The sequence below is a fragment of the Carcharhinus amblyrhynchos genome, chromosome 30 (assembly GCF_965287045.1).
Source record: "Carcharhinus amblyrhynchos chromosome 30, sCarAmb.v2.hapA, whole genome shotgun sequence".
In the NCBI taxonomy this organism is placed as follows: domain Eukaryota; kingdom Metazoa; phylum Chordata; class Chondrichthyes; order Carcharhiniformes; family Carcharhinidae; genus Carcharhinus; species Carcharhinus amblyrhynchos.
The window spans coordinates 15694417-15712408 of NC_137353.1; the positions used below are offsets into that span (position 1 = coordinate 15694417).

At 39.4% G+C, this 17992-nt stretch overlaps 1 protein-coding gene across 6 annotated transcripts in view; it reads right to left on the minus strand.

The window, feature by feature from the left end:
* The window catches only part of kcnab2a (potassium voltage-gated channel subfamily A regulatory beta subunit 2a), a 271332-nt gene that overhangs the window by 160934 nt on the left and 92406 nt on the right, over positions 1–17992 (minus strand). For 4 of the 6 annotated variants that reach the window (XM_080214999.1, XM_080215004.1, XM_080215000.1 and 1 more), the window contains 2 exons: positions 5982–6115; positions 1086–1127 (listed from right to left, as the gene is read on the minus strand). In XM_080214999.1, coding sequence (XP_080071125.1) covers positions 1086–1127; positions 5982–6058 — 119 coding nt within the window. In that variant the 5' untranslated portion in view covers positions 6059–6115. The remainder of the gene's footprint in view (positions 1–1085; positions 1128–5981; positions 6116–17992) is intronic. The other 2 variants (XM_080215002.1, XM_080215005.1) reach the window with 1 other exon arrangement.

Sequence of the window (17992 nt, forward strand, 5' to 3'; positions counted from 1 at the left end):
TAGTGTCAGCAACTTCAATTTTCTAGAAAATTGTAAGACAGAGCCTGGAATGGACCAGCTGTTTACAGAAACATCTTTTACAAATCCCCTTTGGGGGAAAAAAAGTATTACTCTATGGAAATAAAGTAATCTTTAACTACCATTATGAAAGTGCCAACTTTCTTGCAACTTCTTAACTACATAATTTTGAAAGATGTGTTAAAGTATCACCCAAAACTAAAACACTGCTAATTATAGCACACATTAAAACGAGGCTATAGCATTTACCAAGTGTAAATATATAAAAACATCTCCTACTCAAAAACTCAATTCTACAGCCTTACATTCAAGTTCTGAACTTTTAGCCCTTTTTTTGTTTCATAGCCATTGACTAACAAATCATACTTTTCTTCTGCTCCCAAGTTTCTCCTGATAAATATCCTCTTCCTTCCATACCTCATCCAAGTCGCCATTATTCACATACAAGTCAAGAGTGCTGCGTACTAGCAATCTTCTCAACTGCAAAGGTGTCAAAATCTAAGGCAGATACAACATCCACGTGTACTTCCAACAGGGCTACTGGGAGTGAGATGTTTGGTTGATCTTTCCTCTTTAATCCAGTTAACACCGAAATCAACATAGTAGTAGCATAGTAAGTGCTGACCAGCTGAGATCAGCTTACTCAGTATAAGCAGGGATAAAATCTGATGCCTTTCTGAACTAAAGAACTTTCTTAATTACATGAACTATTGCACAAGTCACAAACAGCGTTCATTAACCCTTGAAGAGGAATGAGTACTTTCTCATATCACTTAAACACAGTTTATTAAGTAATAACATTGCAGTTTACACTCATTTGACACAATATTTATCATGTTACAATGATGAACACTGTACTACACAATGTAATGGCAACAAAATACTGTCAGGTACAAAAGAAATTCAATTCCAAAACATCTCCATGATGGAACTATCACAGTAGCACTAATACGAAACTAAACAAAGTATAGATGAACACAGCAAAATAGCACATGCATGCAGACAACAGGGAAGCACAAATGGAAGCAAGCTGTGTGATTGAGAAATAAACTGCCTGCAGGAGATACCTGTAAAACTGCAACTGCCGTTTCGGACTCCCATATCGGGCACTTCAGGTAGCATAACAAAAGAGAGAGAGTCTGTATCATAAATCAAAGAACAATGACATTTGCAGAGCACCAGCAAATTTCTTATATCTAAACACAGAGAAATTAGAGGACAATTTTATTGTATTAATTAAACATACATTTTTGGCATTGGCATTTTGCAACAGCATTTTTTTTAATATAAATCGGCCGCACGACTACATTCCTTTTGTAATCAGAGGCTTGCCTTAAGCAAATCTCTACAAGGTAGAGAAAAGTCGCATGTAGCTGTAATTTAATGTTCTCAGTAAGCAAAGAAAAAGAGCAAGTTTCTTAATAAATTCAAAAGGCCAAATACTTAAAATCTGAATACAAAAGAAAATGGCTTTATTGGCTACAAAGATGGGGTGGACATACATTAATTAAATTCCAATAAATCATATTCTAATTCCAATTTAAAATGGGATTCAATTGAATTAAATCTCGCCTTTACATCATGTCTTTCACAACCTCAGGGTATTCTAAAGCACATTACGCACAATGACGTATTTCTGAATTACAGTCACTGTTGCAATGTATTAAACGCTGCAACCAATTTTTCATACAACATGCTCCCACAAACAGTAACCACCAGATAATATTTTGCATATAACAAAAGGAACTGAGAATAGTTCCTCTATTAATCTTAGCATATTTTACATGGATTTAAGAAATAGTTACTTTGTAGGTGGGAAAACACTGATATGGGTCCCAGAGTTATAGATACAATATAGAGAATATGTAATTAGAAAAGTACGAAATATTTCATTGTATTTCACTGCTATAAATAAACATGCAACTTTTTTGACACATGTAAATTATCAGTAAAATATAGACGGATGTATAGATGTCACATTCATATTGCAAGATGGCGCATGATTCACTTAAGTGTTGCACAAATGCCACCCATGTTTTAAACAAAATATTTCATGAAGATCAATGCAATAATCTGTCAAGAAGACAGCAAGCCTTAGCACACGAGTTTTGCAGGTTCTTGTGATAAAGTATATTGCGTTCTATGTATTACTTATACTAGCTCAGAATGCAGTGGGGGGTGGGGAAGAGACAGACTACTGATTCAAAAAAATGTTTACTAGTCCACTGTTCTGCTAAAGAAAAACAGTGACATAGAGATGTAGATGTAGCACAACTTTTGCTGTGCTTGAGATGAGAGAAATCTCCCACATCTCAAGCACAGCAAAAGTTAGAAGTAAAGGAAAATTTAGTTATGTTTTAAATTGCCATAACCAGTCTTGCAATGTCAGAAATAATTTGTTGTTCAATGCTCAAGAAAAAATGAGTGAAAGGGAACATATTCTATTTTGTGGGCTGTTTCACACCTTCAGTTGAGCTATCAGAATGATGTGATCTATCGTCATAATGGAAAATAGCATTGGTCAGCAGCCTTAAAATGGAAACTGACCATAAAATAACACTGCAGCTGCCTGTAGCCAGGATTTCAGTTAGATCAGACCCACTCCAAGGTATTTGACAGATATAACTGTCACTGTGACATAATCTTTAGCCACTAGATATAAGTACCTGTTAATTTAAGAAGTCATTGGTCCTAGAAACATATTGGAAATTGAAGGAGAAACCAAAAACTTAGCAACATTAAAAATACTTTTTTACGTAAGGTTTTCTATGAACTTTGTACAATTTGCAACTACTGTAACATTATATTATTAAACCTCATAATAAATTCACTAATCTGCTGCATTTCTAGGTTTCACAAATTGACTTTTTTGTGTGGAATGTTTGTTACCCTAGAACGAGGAAAAATAGTTCAACCTTTTCCTAAAGAGGTAACCTTAACCATGCCACTGTTCATTCATGCTCAGAAATTACACACACTTAAGATGTCACAAAAAATGACAGATCCCAGAGACAAGGCCCATATAGAAACCTTGGAAGGAGCTGTTGCAGCTGATGAGATGCTGGTCCCAGAGGATCATCAATAGGCAACAAAGCATTATCAGTAACTATGGTATCTTTGATCTGACCATCCTGGATTTGACTGCTCATATGCCAGGTGGCAAGTCCACAGGTCTTGGTCTCATGTTGGGAGGGTGCAAGGAAAGATAAGAGGGAAAAGACTGGTGTGAAGTGGGTGCCATATAGCCAACCAACAATTTGCTTAAGTGGTATCCTCCTTTATTTAGGAGGAGAAAACCAAATGCAGTCACTCTTTCATCTCTGATTTATACGGTGCAATATAATTTTTTTAAATTGATAAAAAATAACTTTAATGTTAGTAATAATTGAATTTCTGGTACAATTATCTTTAAGTTCTTTAATTACTTCCAACAAGACATGCATCATTTCAGCTATATGATTATCTTTCTATAAGTGTTAAAAAGAGCACTTCTATGACAAAATACTTTCAACAAATTTTATATTTTAAAGAATTGAAAAAGAATTTAGAATTAGGAAATGCTGAAATACAATAGAATCTTGAGAATGTAAATTGAAAAGACCCAAAAAAAATTGCCAGGGCCATTCCCATTGAAGGATACCAACAACCAATGAATCTTGAACCATCTGGTTTCTTGCTACTGTACGCTAATCAGGCTATGAAAGTCTGTCAGTACAAAATTATTTCTGAAAGTATACTCATCAAGTATACTCTTGTTCGGACTTTTCCTTCCGTGCCACATACCATCCTTCTGCTCAATAGGGTAGACAATCAACTGTGGGGTGCACTGCAAAACTCTCTCTATTGAGGTGCACAAGAGGAATGGAGCCATTTCCTTAAAGGAACAATCTTCCATTGTGCATTACGCTTCCCAGAGATTAGAAACTTTCTATAGTTTGAAGAAATTGATTTTTAATCTTCCATTAAAATTAAATATTGCATTCTCATTTGCAAATACTGTCAGAATTCTTAAAATACAAGACAGTGGGTCACAAAAGAAGAGGAGTGAACTTATATCGATATAAATATATAAACTTCCAACAATAGTGTGCAAACCTATGACACAAATGGTGTGTAACAGCATTGAATACTGAGCATAGCATCAAAAATCAAAGCTGTAACTCAAAACAGCACCATAATAAATCAAAAATTTCTGCTTGCAAGTTTCTACGGGCTGAGGTCAAAACTTGCTGTACACATTGGCCTCTTGTGGCCTGGAGGAGAAAGTACACCAGATTCAAGTCATAACTATGAATTTTTCTCATCTGAATGGCACCATCTACTGGCCGAATAATTACTATCTTTTGGTACAGAAGAGTTTTCGCAGCATTCACATCAAGTCAACAGTTACACATTTTCAGGCTAACTTGAACTTACCAATCAATTGAATATAAATTGATTAATAATTGTAATCTAAATCATCCAGTGTTCCATTCCTGTACTTCTAAAATAAATAATCCTACGTCCCTGCATCAATGGTGAAAGCAAGATGAACTAAAATCCCACTTCAATTCCGTCTTTCTCGGACCACAAACCCTTCTCCTTCAGTTTTAAGGTTTTTAAAACTCAATTTACATGCCTTCTTTTGCTTTCTTTTAGTTTTGTTAGTATCCTATACTGCAGGCCTTTGCTCTTCGTCCAGGTTTATTAATTTAAATAAACATCACAATTCACATTTGCAAAATATTCTGAACTTAACAGGATTTCAATCAAATTAAAATCTTTAAAAAAAATGCAAAGATTATAAGATGCACTGCATAAGAATAGCAAAATTTTACCAATTAAGTGATGCAAGCCGAAACAAATCCAGATCTATATGGAGCATAATGGAAAGTCAATACTAAGGCACTCCTAATCTAAAATCTCTTTCCCTTCAGGATCGACTTGTCTCAACATTCTTCTTTACAATCTCTTGAACAGCATGTTAAAAAAACTCCAAAAATGGAAAAGATAAAATTGTTCCCTTGGCGGAGGATTCTAGAACCAGGAGACACAAATTCAAGATAAATGGTGGAAGGTGTGGAGGGACATAAGAATTATTTTTTATGCTGAGGGCAGTGTGTGCCTGGAATTCGCTGCCCGAGTTGATGGTGAACGCAGAGATCAAACTCTTAAGATACTCCTGGATCTGCACTATAAGTGCTGTAAACTACAGGGCTATAGGCCAGGTGCAGGAAGGTGGGATTAGAAAGGGCACCTTTCTAATCAGGTTGGCAAGGACAAGATGGGCCAAGCAGCCTCGTTCTGTGTCCTAACTTTTCTATGGTTGCTATCAGGATGGTATCCCATCCTTAGTCCCATTCCCCAATTACATGTGCTTGCCAATTCTCTTAACCAAATTGTTTAATTTAAAATTCTCATTTTGAATTACAATTCTTCACAACCTTGCCACTTCTGTGACCTCCTAGGGCCTTTGGCATTAGGTGCTACCTTTGGCACTCCTTTCCGAGTCAAAAGAAACACAGGAATAAGACATTCAGTGCCTCAATTTTGTTCTGCCATTCAATGAGATTATGGTTGATCTGTATCTCAACTCCATTTATCTTCCTTGGTAAATCATGTGCTCAAGCCCTACAGCAGACTTACGATCTAGACTTACACTTCACTGTATAACCTGTGGAGTGTTACACATTAAAAGGAGACATCTTTCAGTACAGCACCAAAACATCAGCATTCTTTGTTTAAGCTTTTTTGCCTTACTCCATCCTTATTTTAAGATCTTGGTAACCATTTCTAAAAATTACTCTTGATGCATTTTTCTCAATGCCTCAGTGAAGTGCCTTAGAATAGTTCTCTACATTAAAGACACCAGAGACAAGCAACTGCCTCACCTGCAACTTGCGTTCAGAGAGCAGATGTCTCATTAATTTATGCCCAGAAAACATGCACCTTCCTGCAACTCATTTGTCGAGTGTGTGCCTCACCTGTAAATCATACCCGGGGAGCCTGTCTGTCTTAAGGAAAGTCGAGCTGGAGAATCTGTGGTTGATTCCGGATACATTAGGTCTGAAGCTTCAGTCAAAAATCTGCTATTTTCTCACGCCGTCACTTGCAAAGTCTGCAGCAACACAAAACCAGAGAGGCATTAATAACTATATGTTTAGGCAGTAGCTCATTATCTGACTGCATGCAGGTGTGTTATTAATGTAACTAGTAGAAAATGCATTTAGCCACAACAGAATGAACACACACAAGTCTGAAGTCCCATTTTCACACAGTGGACACAATCCAATGTTTTGTATGGTATCTCAGATGTGTCAAATGCAATAGACTTGGAACGAATTGAGCAGTCCAAAACAGAGCATTCAAGAAGTGCTGTGGGCCACCAGTAGGAGGAGAGCCATGTTTCACCATGATCTGAAATCTCTTGGGTCAGCTTATCCGTCACTCTAAAAGCACCAGTGAACGAGACGACCAACATTGGTGCAGTAAAGTGATGGAAAGCAAGCCAAGAGCAGCATTAGACATATGGAAAAAAGTAAAGCCACAACACAGCACGATAATCATGATTGTTATAATTCAGATCAGAAACTCTGAAGTGTTTGATGAAGTCAGCCTGGATCACAAGTTTTGCAATTTAAATTTGGCTAGGGTAAACATGAGATGTTTCACTTCAGATATGTTTCAAATGACCCACCAGGGAGCTTTTATCAAACAAAGTTTACTTAAGAATACAGTCAACATGTATACAGAAGAACAGTACAGCACAGGAACAGGCCCTTTGGTCTTCCAAGCCTGTGTCGATCACGTTTACTTATCTATACCTTTACTCCTCGTTTGTTCATATACCTATGTCTTAAATGTAGCTAACGTAACTGCCTCAACCACCTCACTTGGCACCTCACCAAACCCCGAATATCCTCTGTGCAAAAACCTTCCCCTGCACATCTCCACTGAACCTTTTCCCCCTTATCTTGAACTTGTGATTCCTTGTGATTGTTATTTATGCCTTGGGACAAAGCTTCCAACTGTAACCCTCTCCATACCCCTCATAATTTTGTAAACTTCTATCAGGTCACCCATCAGCCTCCGTCTTTCCAGGGAGAACAATCCCAGTTTATTCAATCTCTTCTCATAGCTAACACCCTCCATACCAGGCAACATCCTGGTAAACCTTTTCTGCACTCTCTCCAAAGCTTCCACATCCTTCTGTTCGTGCGACCAGAATTGGACACAGTATTCCAAATGTGGCTGAACCAAAGTTTTATACAACTAACGTAATTTGCCAACTTTTATATTCAATGCCCGTCTGTTGAAGGCAAGCATGCCATATGTTTTCTTCACCATGTTTTCCATCTGTGCTGCCACTTTTAAGGATCTGTGGACCTGTACTCCCAGATCTCTCTGTGCCTCTATGCCCCGGATTGTTCTGCCATTTATTTTATAGCTCCCACTTGAACTGGATCTACCTAAATGCATCACCTCGCATTTGTCTGGATTAAATTCCCTTGGCCATTTCTCCACCAAATTTTCCAGTCCATCTATAGAAAGAAAATTAGCAATAACTTTTACCAATTACAAACAAGAAAAAAAACCCATGATATTGTATAAACCTTAACAGCTAACTACCATTTCAACCAAACAAATCCCATAAACTTGCCATGGGTTTAGCACAGAAAATTCCTTTGTGATGCTGGAACTTAGTCCTTTGGTTGGATGCTGCAGTTCTCTTGATGCACATACAGACAAGCTCAAAGTAACAGTTTCCTAAAACATCAGGGAGAGAGACTGAGACGCTCTAGGTACTAACTAGCAAACCATCAACTGCAGAATTTTCACCTCAGGAAGGCCAGGAGCCCTGCTTCCAGCTAGTATTGGAATTTACTACACCAGGGAGTAAGAGAGAAAACCTGCCTGTCACTTGACAACCAGAACAGCTTCTGACTCTAAACCGAAACGGAAAATAAATCCTTGGATTCTTCTGGGAAGAAACCACCTGACATGTCATCAATCTTTCCCCTCATAATGCAGAGTTAAAAAAAAAACCCAGAAAGTACCTGCGGCCGCAAGTAAAAATAAACAAAACCCTACGTAAGCCATTGAAGCAGCAATAAAATGCTTTTAGCAAGCAGCTTGGCAACAATTAAAACTCAAAATTACATAACTGCAGAAAACATGACTTTTTAAAAAAGTTCTTAAAGGCACACTAACGTCAGATGATAAACAATAGAAGCTGCAGGCTACAGACAGAGTTAACAGCTCAGATCAAAATTCTGCAATTCACTACATCCAGCCATGAGTGGTGGTGGATAATGGACCAACTAATGGGAGGAGGTTGTTATTGGTTTATTTCATCTTCAATGATGGAGGAGTCCATCACCTGAGTGCAAAAGATCAGGCTGAAATAGTTACAATCATCTCCAGCCAGAAATGTCAAGTGAATGATCCATTTAAGGGTTCCCCTGTGGCCCTCCCCACGCCCACTACCACAGATGCTATTCAGCCAATCCAGTTCACTCCCTGTGCTGTTTTGAGGATATATCATTCTTTGGAGTCCGCTTTATGGGAATCAGAACACAGGTGTCTCTCCAAATCTCTGTCCAGGTGTGTTAAAAGGCTGGAGATCAAGCATCCACATAAGCATATCTGTTTTTGTGCTAATTGATAGTGAAGAAGGATCTACGTTTGTAGGGATATTGCTTAAATTGGAACTACAGTGATAGATAGCTGTTAAGAATTACACCTCGTCATGCTTAAGTATTTCAGTTGACGAAACCTATGCTAATTCTTTTTGTTATATTCTAACTGCATTCTTAAATAAAGTTTGTCTTAATAAAAACTTCCTGGTGGATTGATAGAATCACTCCTAGAGTGAAACACCTTATGCCTGGACTAGTGCCAAACTCAAATAAAGTTGGGGTCTAGGTTAATAATAACTAGGCTAATAGGTTCATAATATATCCCGGAGTTTCTGGTCTGGTCCCTAATGATACAGTAATGTTTGCTAATCGAGGTCAGCCTTACTCTGAAAAGGGCTAAGGAAATTGCTGTTTTGAAGAAGCTGGCTGCAAAAAAAAAGCTCAACAACTGGGTTTGTGTACTCAAGCACACATGTTGGCTGAACCAACAGCCAAGAGTTTGAAACCCGTACAGGTCACTGAAATGAAAAGCCAGGGTACTCAGCTGCAGAATGCCTGTGTAAAGGCACTGTATGCAGAAGCTGAGAAAAGGGTCACAGAAAGTGCCTGCTGGAAGAAAAAGCAAGCTACAGTAAAAATAATAAGAAATCAGAACAAACTAAAAAAGCATGCAAACAAAAGTACTGTTGATGCAGTGCAAAAGGGTGATAAGAAAAGAAGCAACTCAGAGTCTGAGGGCAAATTACCACTGAATGTGTTAGCCATTTGCTGGTGCTATGAATAGATACAGAGTCACTCCAATGCGGATGGACAGCAGTATTGGAAGTTGACGTTGGTGCAGCTGTCTGGTACCAGAGACTGTAAAAAAGGAAAAACTCAGACATACTCCCTTGGAAGCTTCAAGAACAATACTGAGGACATAAGTGGGTGAAGCGGTTCCACTGAAGGACGTCATCGAACAGCTGTGCAACTTAATGGACAAATAACAGATTTGTCTCACCACGTCGTAAAAGGGCAATTATCCAGCACTGAAGGATCAAACATAGTTAGAGAAGATATGACTGAACTGGACCAAAGTCAACCTGACAACTAATGGAGAATAAGGCCTCATAAAAGTTCTAAAGAAATCACACGACTGTGTTTGATGCAGAACTTGGGGGGGGGGGGGGGGGTAATGAAAGGCATCGCAGTTGCATTGAAGAGTAAAGAAGAAAGTCAAGCAAAATGCTTGAAGACAAGGTCAAAACCCCTATCAGTAGAGGGTGACTTAGAATGATTTCTGAAGATTTTGGAACCCGTCAGCATAAGTAAATGGGGCACACCAACACTGCCAGTCATCAAAAAAGATAGATCATAAGAATTTGAGACACCCTAAATCCAGTATTTTGTGCGGAATGGTACTCATTACCCAAATCAATGAGCTGTTTGCAGGATTAGCAGGAAGCCAACATTTTAGCAAAATCAACTTGCCATGCTATCTTACAGATGAACATAGACCAGGAGTCACAGCAACTTCAGACAATCATGGTACATAAAGGCTTGCCATTTGGTATCATCTCTGTTCCTGCAATGTTTCAAAGAATAATGGATCAGATCCTGCATGGACTGAGCAGAGTCCAGTGTTATGTGGATGACATTCTAGTCACTGGAAGAGAAGAGTCATCCACTTCAGAATTTGGATGCCACTCTTCAGAGATTGCAAAGACAAATGCGAGTTCTTCCAGTCTGCAGTTTAGTATTTGGGACATGTGATTGACATCACGGATCTTCATAAATCACCTTTGAAGGTCAAGGTTATCACAAAAGCACCTTAGAACATTAACCAGTTGCAGTCCTTCCTAGAATCGTTGAACTACTGTGGAAAATTTGTTTCAAATTTGGCAACCATTTAAAAGCCATTGCATATCCCCTTGTGCCAGAACACGTGGGAGTGGTCGAATCAATGCAAAACACTTTCATGCAAGCCAAAGATGTGTTGTTCTAATTTGAAATTGTTACACATTTTGACTTAATCTATGCATGACGCATTCCCTTATGGTGCTGAAGCGATGGTATCCCACATCATGCCATCGGGTGAAGGAAGACCAATTGTTTTGCATCTCGAGCAAGGCTGAAAGTAACTACGTACAAATTGAAAGGTAAGCATTATGAAAAGGTGTTGCGAGTTGCACTGCTGATTAAAGATGATATAGATGATATTGAAACAATATTGAGGAAAGACATAAGCATAGATTGTGTAGAATCTGTATGGGTCGAGTTAAGGAACAAAGGACAAAAAACACTGGTGGGGGTGATATTCAGACCCCCAAACTGTAGCGGCAAAGTTGGGAAAAGCATTGGACAGGAAATCAGAGACGCAGGTGTTAAAGCAACATCTGTGATTATGGGTGACTTTAATCTGCATATAGATTAGGAGAGTCAAATTAGTCACAGTACAATAGAGGTGGAATTTCTGAAGTGCATATGGGATGGTTTTCTAGGGCATTATGTCAAAAAACCAACAAAAGGAGCAGGCCATCTTGAACTGGGTGTTGTGCAATGAGAAAGGATTAGTTGGCAATCTAGTTGAGAGAGAACCCTTGGGGATGAGTGACCATAATATGGTAGAATTCTTGTCAAGGTGGATAATGGTGTAATTGATTCTGAGACCAATAAAGGTAACCACAATGAGGCATGAATTGGCCATGATGGAGTGGGAAATATTACTGAAAGGAAAGACAGTGAATAGGCAATTGCAGACATTTAAAGAATGAATAGTTGAACTCCAGAAGCTGTTTGGCACAAGAGAGGCAAGGGAATTGCGGCCAAACCATGGCTTACAAGAGAAATTGGAGATAATGTCAGATTCAAGGAAGAAGAATTGGCAAGAAAAAGTAATAGGCTTGAGGATTTGAGCACTTTAAAATTCAGCAAGGAGGGCTAAGATTGATTAGGGAAGGAAAAACAAAGCACGAAAGCAAGTTAGCGGGGAACATAAAAACTGACCTGTAAAAGTTTCTATAGCTATGTAAAGAGAAAAAGATTGACAAAAACAAATGAAATGGGAAAATTCGTAACAGGGAATAAAGAATTGGTTGAAGAATTAAATTTGTTCTTTGCTTTCAGTCACTACCTTTTGCTTTCTGTTGGTACTCAGGCTATGTGATGTTAAAGGCATGAGATTGTAGGTAGTGTCTTGGGATGAATAGAAAGCTGCTTAGCAAACAGGAAGCAAAGAGTTAGAATAATAGATCCTTTTCTGATTGGCAGACTGTGACTAGCGAGGTACCACTAGACCTATGCTAGGCTCCCAACTGTTCACATTATATGTTAATGACTTGGAAGAGAGAACTAAATGTATTATCTTCAAATCTGCAGCTAATACAAAGTTGAGTGGGAGGGTGAGCTGTGAGGAGGATGCAGAGATGCTTCAGTGTGATTTGTTTAGGCTGAGTGAGTGGACATGGCAAAGATGCAGTATAATGTAAATAAGTATGTGGTTATCCGCTTCGATAGCAAAAATAGGAAGGCAGATTATTATTTTAGTAAGTGCAAATTGAGAGAGGTGCATACTCACCTTGAGCTTAGTGTTCTTATGCATCACTTGCTGAAAGTAACTGCACAGGCAGCAGGCAGTGAAGAAGGCAAATGGTATATTGGCCTTCATAGTAAGAGGATATGAGTGTAGAAATAAGGATGTTTTACTGCAATTGTATAGGCATTGGTGAGGTCACACCTGGAGTATTATGTACAGTTTTAGTGTCCTTAAAAGAATGTTCTTGCTATACAGGGAATTCAGCAAAAGTTTACTGGATTGATACCTGGGACGGCAGGACTGCCAAAAGAGGAGAGTTGGTTAAATTGGTTGCTTAATCCTAAATGTGTTAGGATTATATTCATTGGACTATCAAGAGGGAATCACACAAACTTACAAAATTCTAACAGGGTTACACAAAGTAGGTTCAGAATGTTCCTGATAGTGGGGGAGTCCAGAATTAGATGTCATAGTTTGAGGATAATAGGTTAGCCTTTTAGGACTGAGGTGAGGAGGAATTTCTTCACCCAGACAGTGGTGAATCTGTGGAATTCATTACCACAAAAAGCAGTTGAGGCCAAAATGTTCTGTGATTTAAAGAAGCAATTAAATACAGACAGCTCTTGGGACGGGATATGGAGCAAAGGCGGGGTCAGGGTATTGAACTAGATGATCCGCCATGATCATAATAAATAACGGAGAAGACTCGAAGGGCCAAATGGCTTGCTCTTGCTTCTATTTTCTATGTATGTTCTTCATCCAAAGTGGCCAGAAGTTGCTGTAATGAAATCCATTTCATTGGAAAAGACTATCAAAAGACTATAAGTCTTTAGCAGGTTTGGGTTCCCTGAACAATTGGTAAGCAACAACAGACCTCAATTTGTCTCCCAAGAATTTGAAAGTTTCTTGAAAGAGAATGGTATGCAACATATTAGGTCTGCACCATACCACTCTGCTACAAAGGGCAAGGCAAAACATTATGTCCAAACCATGAAACATACATTGAGAGCATACTTTGTTCCCTGGCTAAAGGTCTTAACCAATTCCTGATAATGTATAGGAATACCGCTCATTCTATAACCAAAATCTGTATTACTAATGCTGAAGAGACAAATACGTTCAGCATTCAACTTATTGAAACTTCTGAAGGGGGCAGAGATTGTACAAAAGCAGCAACAAGAACAGTGGGAAAGCAAAACAAAACATCATGTCTCCCACCAAGGACAAGAGTTTTGGCTAGGAATTACTCAACAGGACAGAAATGTTTCCTACCATAATCCTTGCAGATTGGACCTGTCTCATATACTATCCAAACCAGTGATGATATCATGAGGAGATATGCAAACTAGCTGCTGGTGGTAAGAATTGATGTGCTAGGAATGGAACCTGCTGAAAATCCATGTTCAACTGTACAAAGTCCTGGCCTGAACCTCCCTGCACCCCTGACCCTGACAGACACTAATGAGAAAAGCAACTCCTCACCTTTAGGCCAAACATAGTCATCCTCTAGTTACAAGGCCAATGCCAGTCAAATCAAGAATGTTCTTGCTATACAGGGAACTCAGCAAAAGCTTACTGGATTGATACCTGGGACGGCAGGACTGCCAAAAGCAACTGATGATGTTCATGCAAAGACGAATAAGCCAGAGGTTACAAAGTACAAAGCAGACAACACCAGAGGTTTGCATCAACTGTTCCTAGTGTGGCAACCTCCAGACTGTCTGACTTATTGGTTATTCTTTATTGTTCATATTGCATTGTTTGTATTTGTTGGAGACATTCAATTTCAAGGGAAAAGAAATGTTGTTATATATCAATACTGATTCTTGATAGTTGCAATAAGCACTGTGTATTAATATATTTATGCATTCACCAGAAGTGATGACACAAGTTGCTAACATGGGGAAATTGTCAGAGTGAAGAAGCAACCATGTAGTGAATAAAGCTCCATTATTTTTAATACTCCTTGTTTCCTAACATCAATCTTTCAATATATACTAAATATCTCCCTTTACATTCAATGGCATTACATCACTGAATCCCCCATTATCAACATCATAGGGGTTACCATTAACCAGAAACTGAACTGGACCAACCATAGGAACACTATGGCTACAAGTGTTCGAGACTGGGAATTCTGTGGCGAGCAATTCTCTTTTTGACTCCTCAAAGCCTGTCCACCACCTATTAGGCACAGGTCAGTGGTATGAAGGAATATTCTCCACTTGCTTGGCTGAGTGCAGCTTCAATTGGCAGGCAGTGACATAAGAACATAAACATAAGACCTAGGAGCAGGAGTAGGCCATCTGGTCCCTTGAGCCTGCTCCGCCAGTCATGGCTGATCTTTTTGTGAATTTAGCTCCACTTGCCCACCCACTCACCATAACCCTCGATTCCTTTACTGTTCAAAAATTTACCTATCCTGGTCTGAAAAACATTCAGTGGGGTAGCCTCAACTGCTTCAGTGGGCAGGGAATTCCACAGATTCACAACCCTTTGTGTGAAGAAGTTCCTCCTCAACTCAGTCCTAAATCTGCTTCCCCTTACATTGAGGCTATGCCCCCTAGTTCTAGTTTCACCAGCCAGTGGAAAGAACTTCCCTGCTTCTATCTTATCTATTCCCTTCATAATCTTATATGTTTCTATAAGATCTCCCCTCATTCTTCTGAATTCCAATGAGTATAGCCCCAGTCTACACAGTCGCTCCTCATAAGCCAACACTCTCAATAATAGGAAGGCAGGTTATGATTTAAATGGGTGTAAATTGAGAGAGGTGCATACTCACCAAGACCTTGGTGTCCTCATGCATCAAATCACTGAATGTAAGCACACAGATACAGCAGGCAGTAAAGAAAGCAAATGGTATGTTGACCTTCATATTGAGAGGATTTGAATATAGGAAGAGGGATGTTTTACTGCAATTATATACGGTGTTGGTGAGGCCACAAACCTGGAGTGTTGTGTGCAGTTTTGGTGTTTTTTTATTTGAGGAAGGAGGTCCTTGCTATAGAGGGAATGCAGTGAATATTCCTGATGGTGGACAGTCCAGAGCTAGGGGTATAGTGTGAGATTAAGGGACAATCTTTTTTGATGTGACGTGAGGAGAAATGTCTTAATTCAAAGTAGAGAGTCTGTGGAATTCACTGTCACAAAGTAGTTGAGGCCAAAACGTGAGTGATTTCAAAACCAAATTAGATATTGATCTTGGGGCTAATGAGATCAAGGGATTTGTGAGAAGTTGGGATCAGGATGCTGAATTTGATGATCAGCCATGATCAGAATTAATGGTGAAGCTGGCTCGAAGGGCTCCTGCTTTGATTTTCTATGTTTCTCTATGCTTCGAACAACACAACACTCCCATTAGGACAAGGCAGTCACTTAATAAACAATCCCTCCACCAATTTAAACATTCATTCCATTCATCAGTGGCAGTAGCATTTATTATATACAAGATGTACCATAGCAACTCACCAAGGCTCCTTCACCAGCACCTTCCAAACCCACGACCTCTGCCACTTAGAAGGATAAGAGGAGCTGATGTATGGGAATGCCACCAGCTTCAAATTAGCTTCCAAACTATGTAGCATATACCATCCCTTTATTGCTGCTGGGTCAAAGTCCTGGACACCGCTTCCTAACAGCACAGTAGGTATTCCCACAATATATATTGCATTTTGTGAAGGAAGCAACTCACCACCATCTTCCCACAGTCAATTCAGGATGGACAATAAAATGATGACCTGCAACAAATGGCTATTGAGCGCTTTGGGACATCTGGTGGGTATAGAAGTGCCATATAAAAAGTAAGTTTTTCATTCTTTAAGTCTGATGAGGGCAGCTGGTCAAAACATGAAAATTGCAATTTCTTTTCCCTGAATGTAACCATCATTATTGAATTATCACAGCAAAAGCACCAAAAACAAAAATCTTAAATTGGTCCCATTTGGTACAGTCCACATGAAAGCAAAAAAAGGTCTAACAACTACTACACACCACTGATGCCAAGAAATTAATATCAAATGTATATTACATTGAAAATATCTGCAACTCCAGCCCACCCTTATAGTAAAATTTGCATTTCATGAATTTTGCATTCATCAAGGTGACAGCAGTCATTGCTCACATTTTTGCTATGTTAAATAGCATATTAACTACCATCCCCTTGTTAAATACAACACTTGTTCAATGCAGAAGCATAGAAAGTGCCTGCAAGTTACAAAAGTGGAAAACCTATGTGCTTTGCACTGTGCTCCCTCCTCACACCACTGAGATTCACCTCAGCTGCAGCTCAGTACTAATACACTTGCTTCTAAGACAGTAAATTGCGGGTTAAACCCTTTCAGAAACTTGAACACAAAATCTCAGCCAGCATTCCAGTGCAGAATGTTGCACTCAGAGGTGGTGTCTTTAGATGAGACATTGAATTGAGGCCATGTTTGCCAACTCAGATGAGGGTAGAGCACCCTTGGCACTAAAGAGCAGGAAAGTTCTCAAATTTCTCTCCCAAGCAACATCACTAAAACAGATTATCCGGATATAACAACATTGTTGTTTGTACTTCATTTTAGTAACACATACTGGGGTATCCAGAGATCATGAAAGGCTTTGATTTGATTTGTCACATGTTAGTATACAGTAAAAAGCATTGCTTCTTGCATGCAATACAGACAAAGCATACTGTACATAGAGCAGGGAAGGGGAGAGCGCAGAATGTAGTGTTGCAGTTCTATCCAGAGTCCAGAGAAAATCAGTTTAATATAAAAGGTAGGTCCAATTCAAAAGTCTGATGGCAACAGGGAAGAAACTGTTTTTCAGTCAGTTGTTATATGTCCTCAGCCTTTTGTATTCTTTTCCTGACAGAATGTGGTGGAAGAGAATATGTCCAGGTTGCATGGGGTCCTCGATTATGCTGGCTGCTTTTCCGAGGCAGCGGGAAGTGAAGTCAATGGTTGGGAGGCTGGTTTTCGTGATGGACTGGGCTTCGTTCATGACCCTTTGTACTTTTTTTTTGTGGTGTTGGACAGAGCAAGAGCAATACCAAACTGTGATACAACCAGAAAGAATGCTTTCTATAGTGCATTTGTAAAAGCTGGTGAGAGTCATAGCGGACATGCCAAATTTTCTTCGCCTCCTGAGAATGTAGAGGTAGTACTGATGGGCTTTCTTAACTATAGCATCAGCACAAGCGGCCAGGACAGGTTGTTGGTGATCTGGACACCTAGAAACGTGAAGCCCTCAACCAATTCCACTTCAACCCCGTTAATGCAGACAATGGCATGTCCTCCAATACGTTTCCTGAAGTCGATGACTACCTCCTTTGGTTTGTTGACTTTGAGGGAGAGATTATTGTTGTTGCACCAGATTGTCTCTCTTTTCTATACTCTATATCATTGTTTGAGATCTGACCCAAAACGGTGGAGTCATCAGCAAACTTGAAAACCGAGTTGAGGGGAATTCATAGGTGTATAAGTACACCTTTGAAGCACTTCATGATGATGGATGTCAGAGCCACCGGATGAAAGTCATTAAGGCATGCTGTCCAGTTTTTCTCTGGTAGTGGGATGAACAATCTGGAGGAGGGGGCTGTGTAGGGTAACAAAATTTGCTGATGACACGAAGATGAGTGGAAAAGCAAATTGTGTGGAAGGCGTGGAAAGTCTGCAGAAGGATCTGGATAGGCTGAGTGAGTGGGCAAGGACTGGCAGATGGAGTATAACGTTAGCAAATGTGAGGTTATCCACTTTGGTAGAAAAAATAGTAGGAGGGATTATTATTTAAAGGGTGAAAAGCTGCAGCATGCTACAGTGCAGAGGAACCTGAGGGTCCTTGTGCACGAATCGCA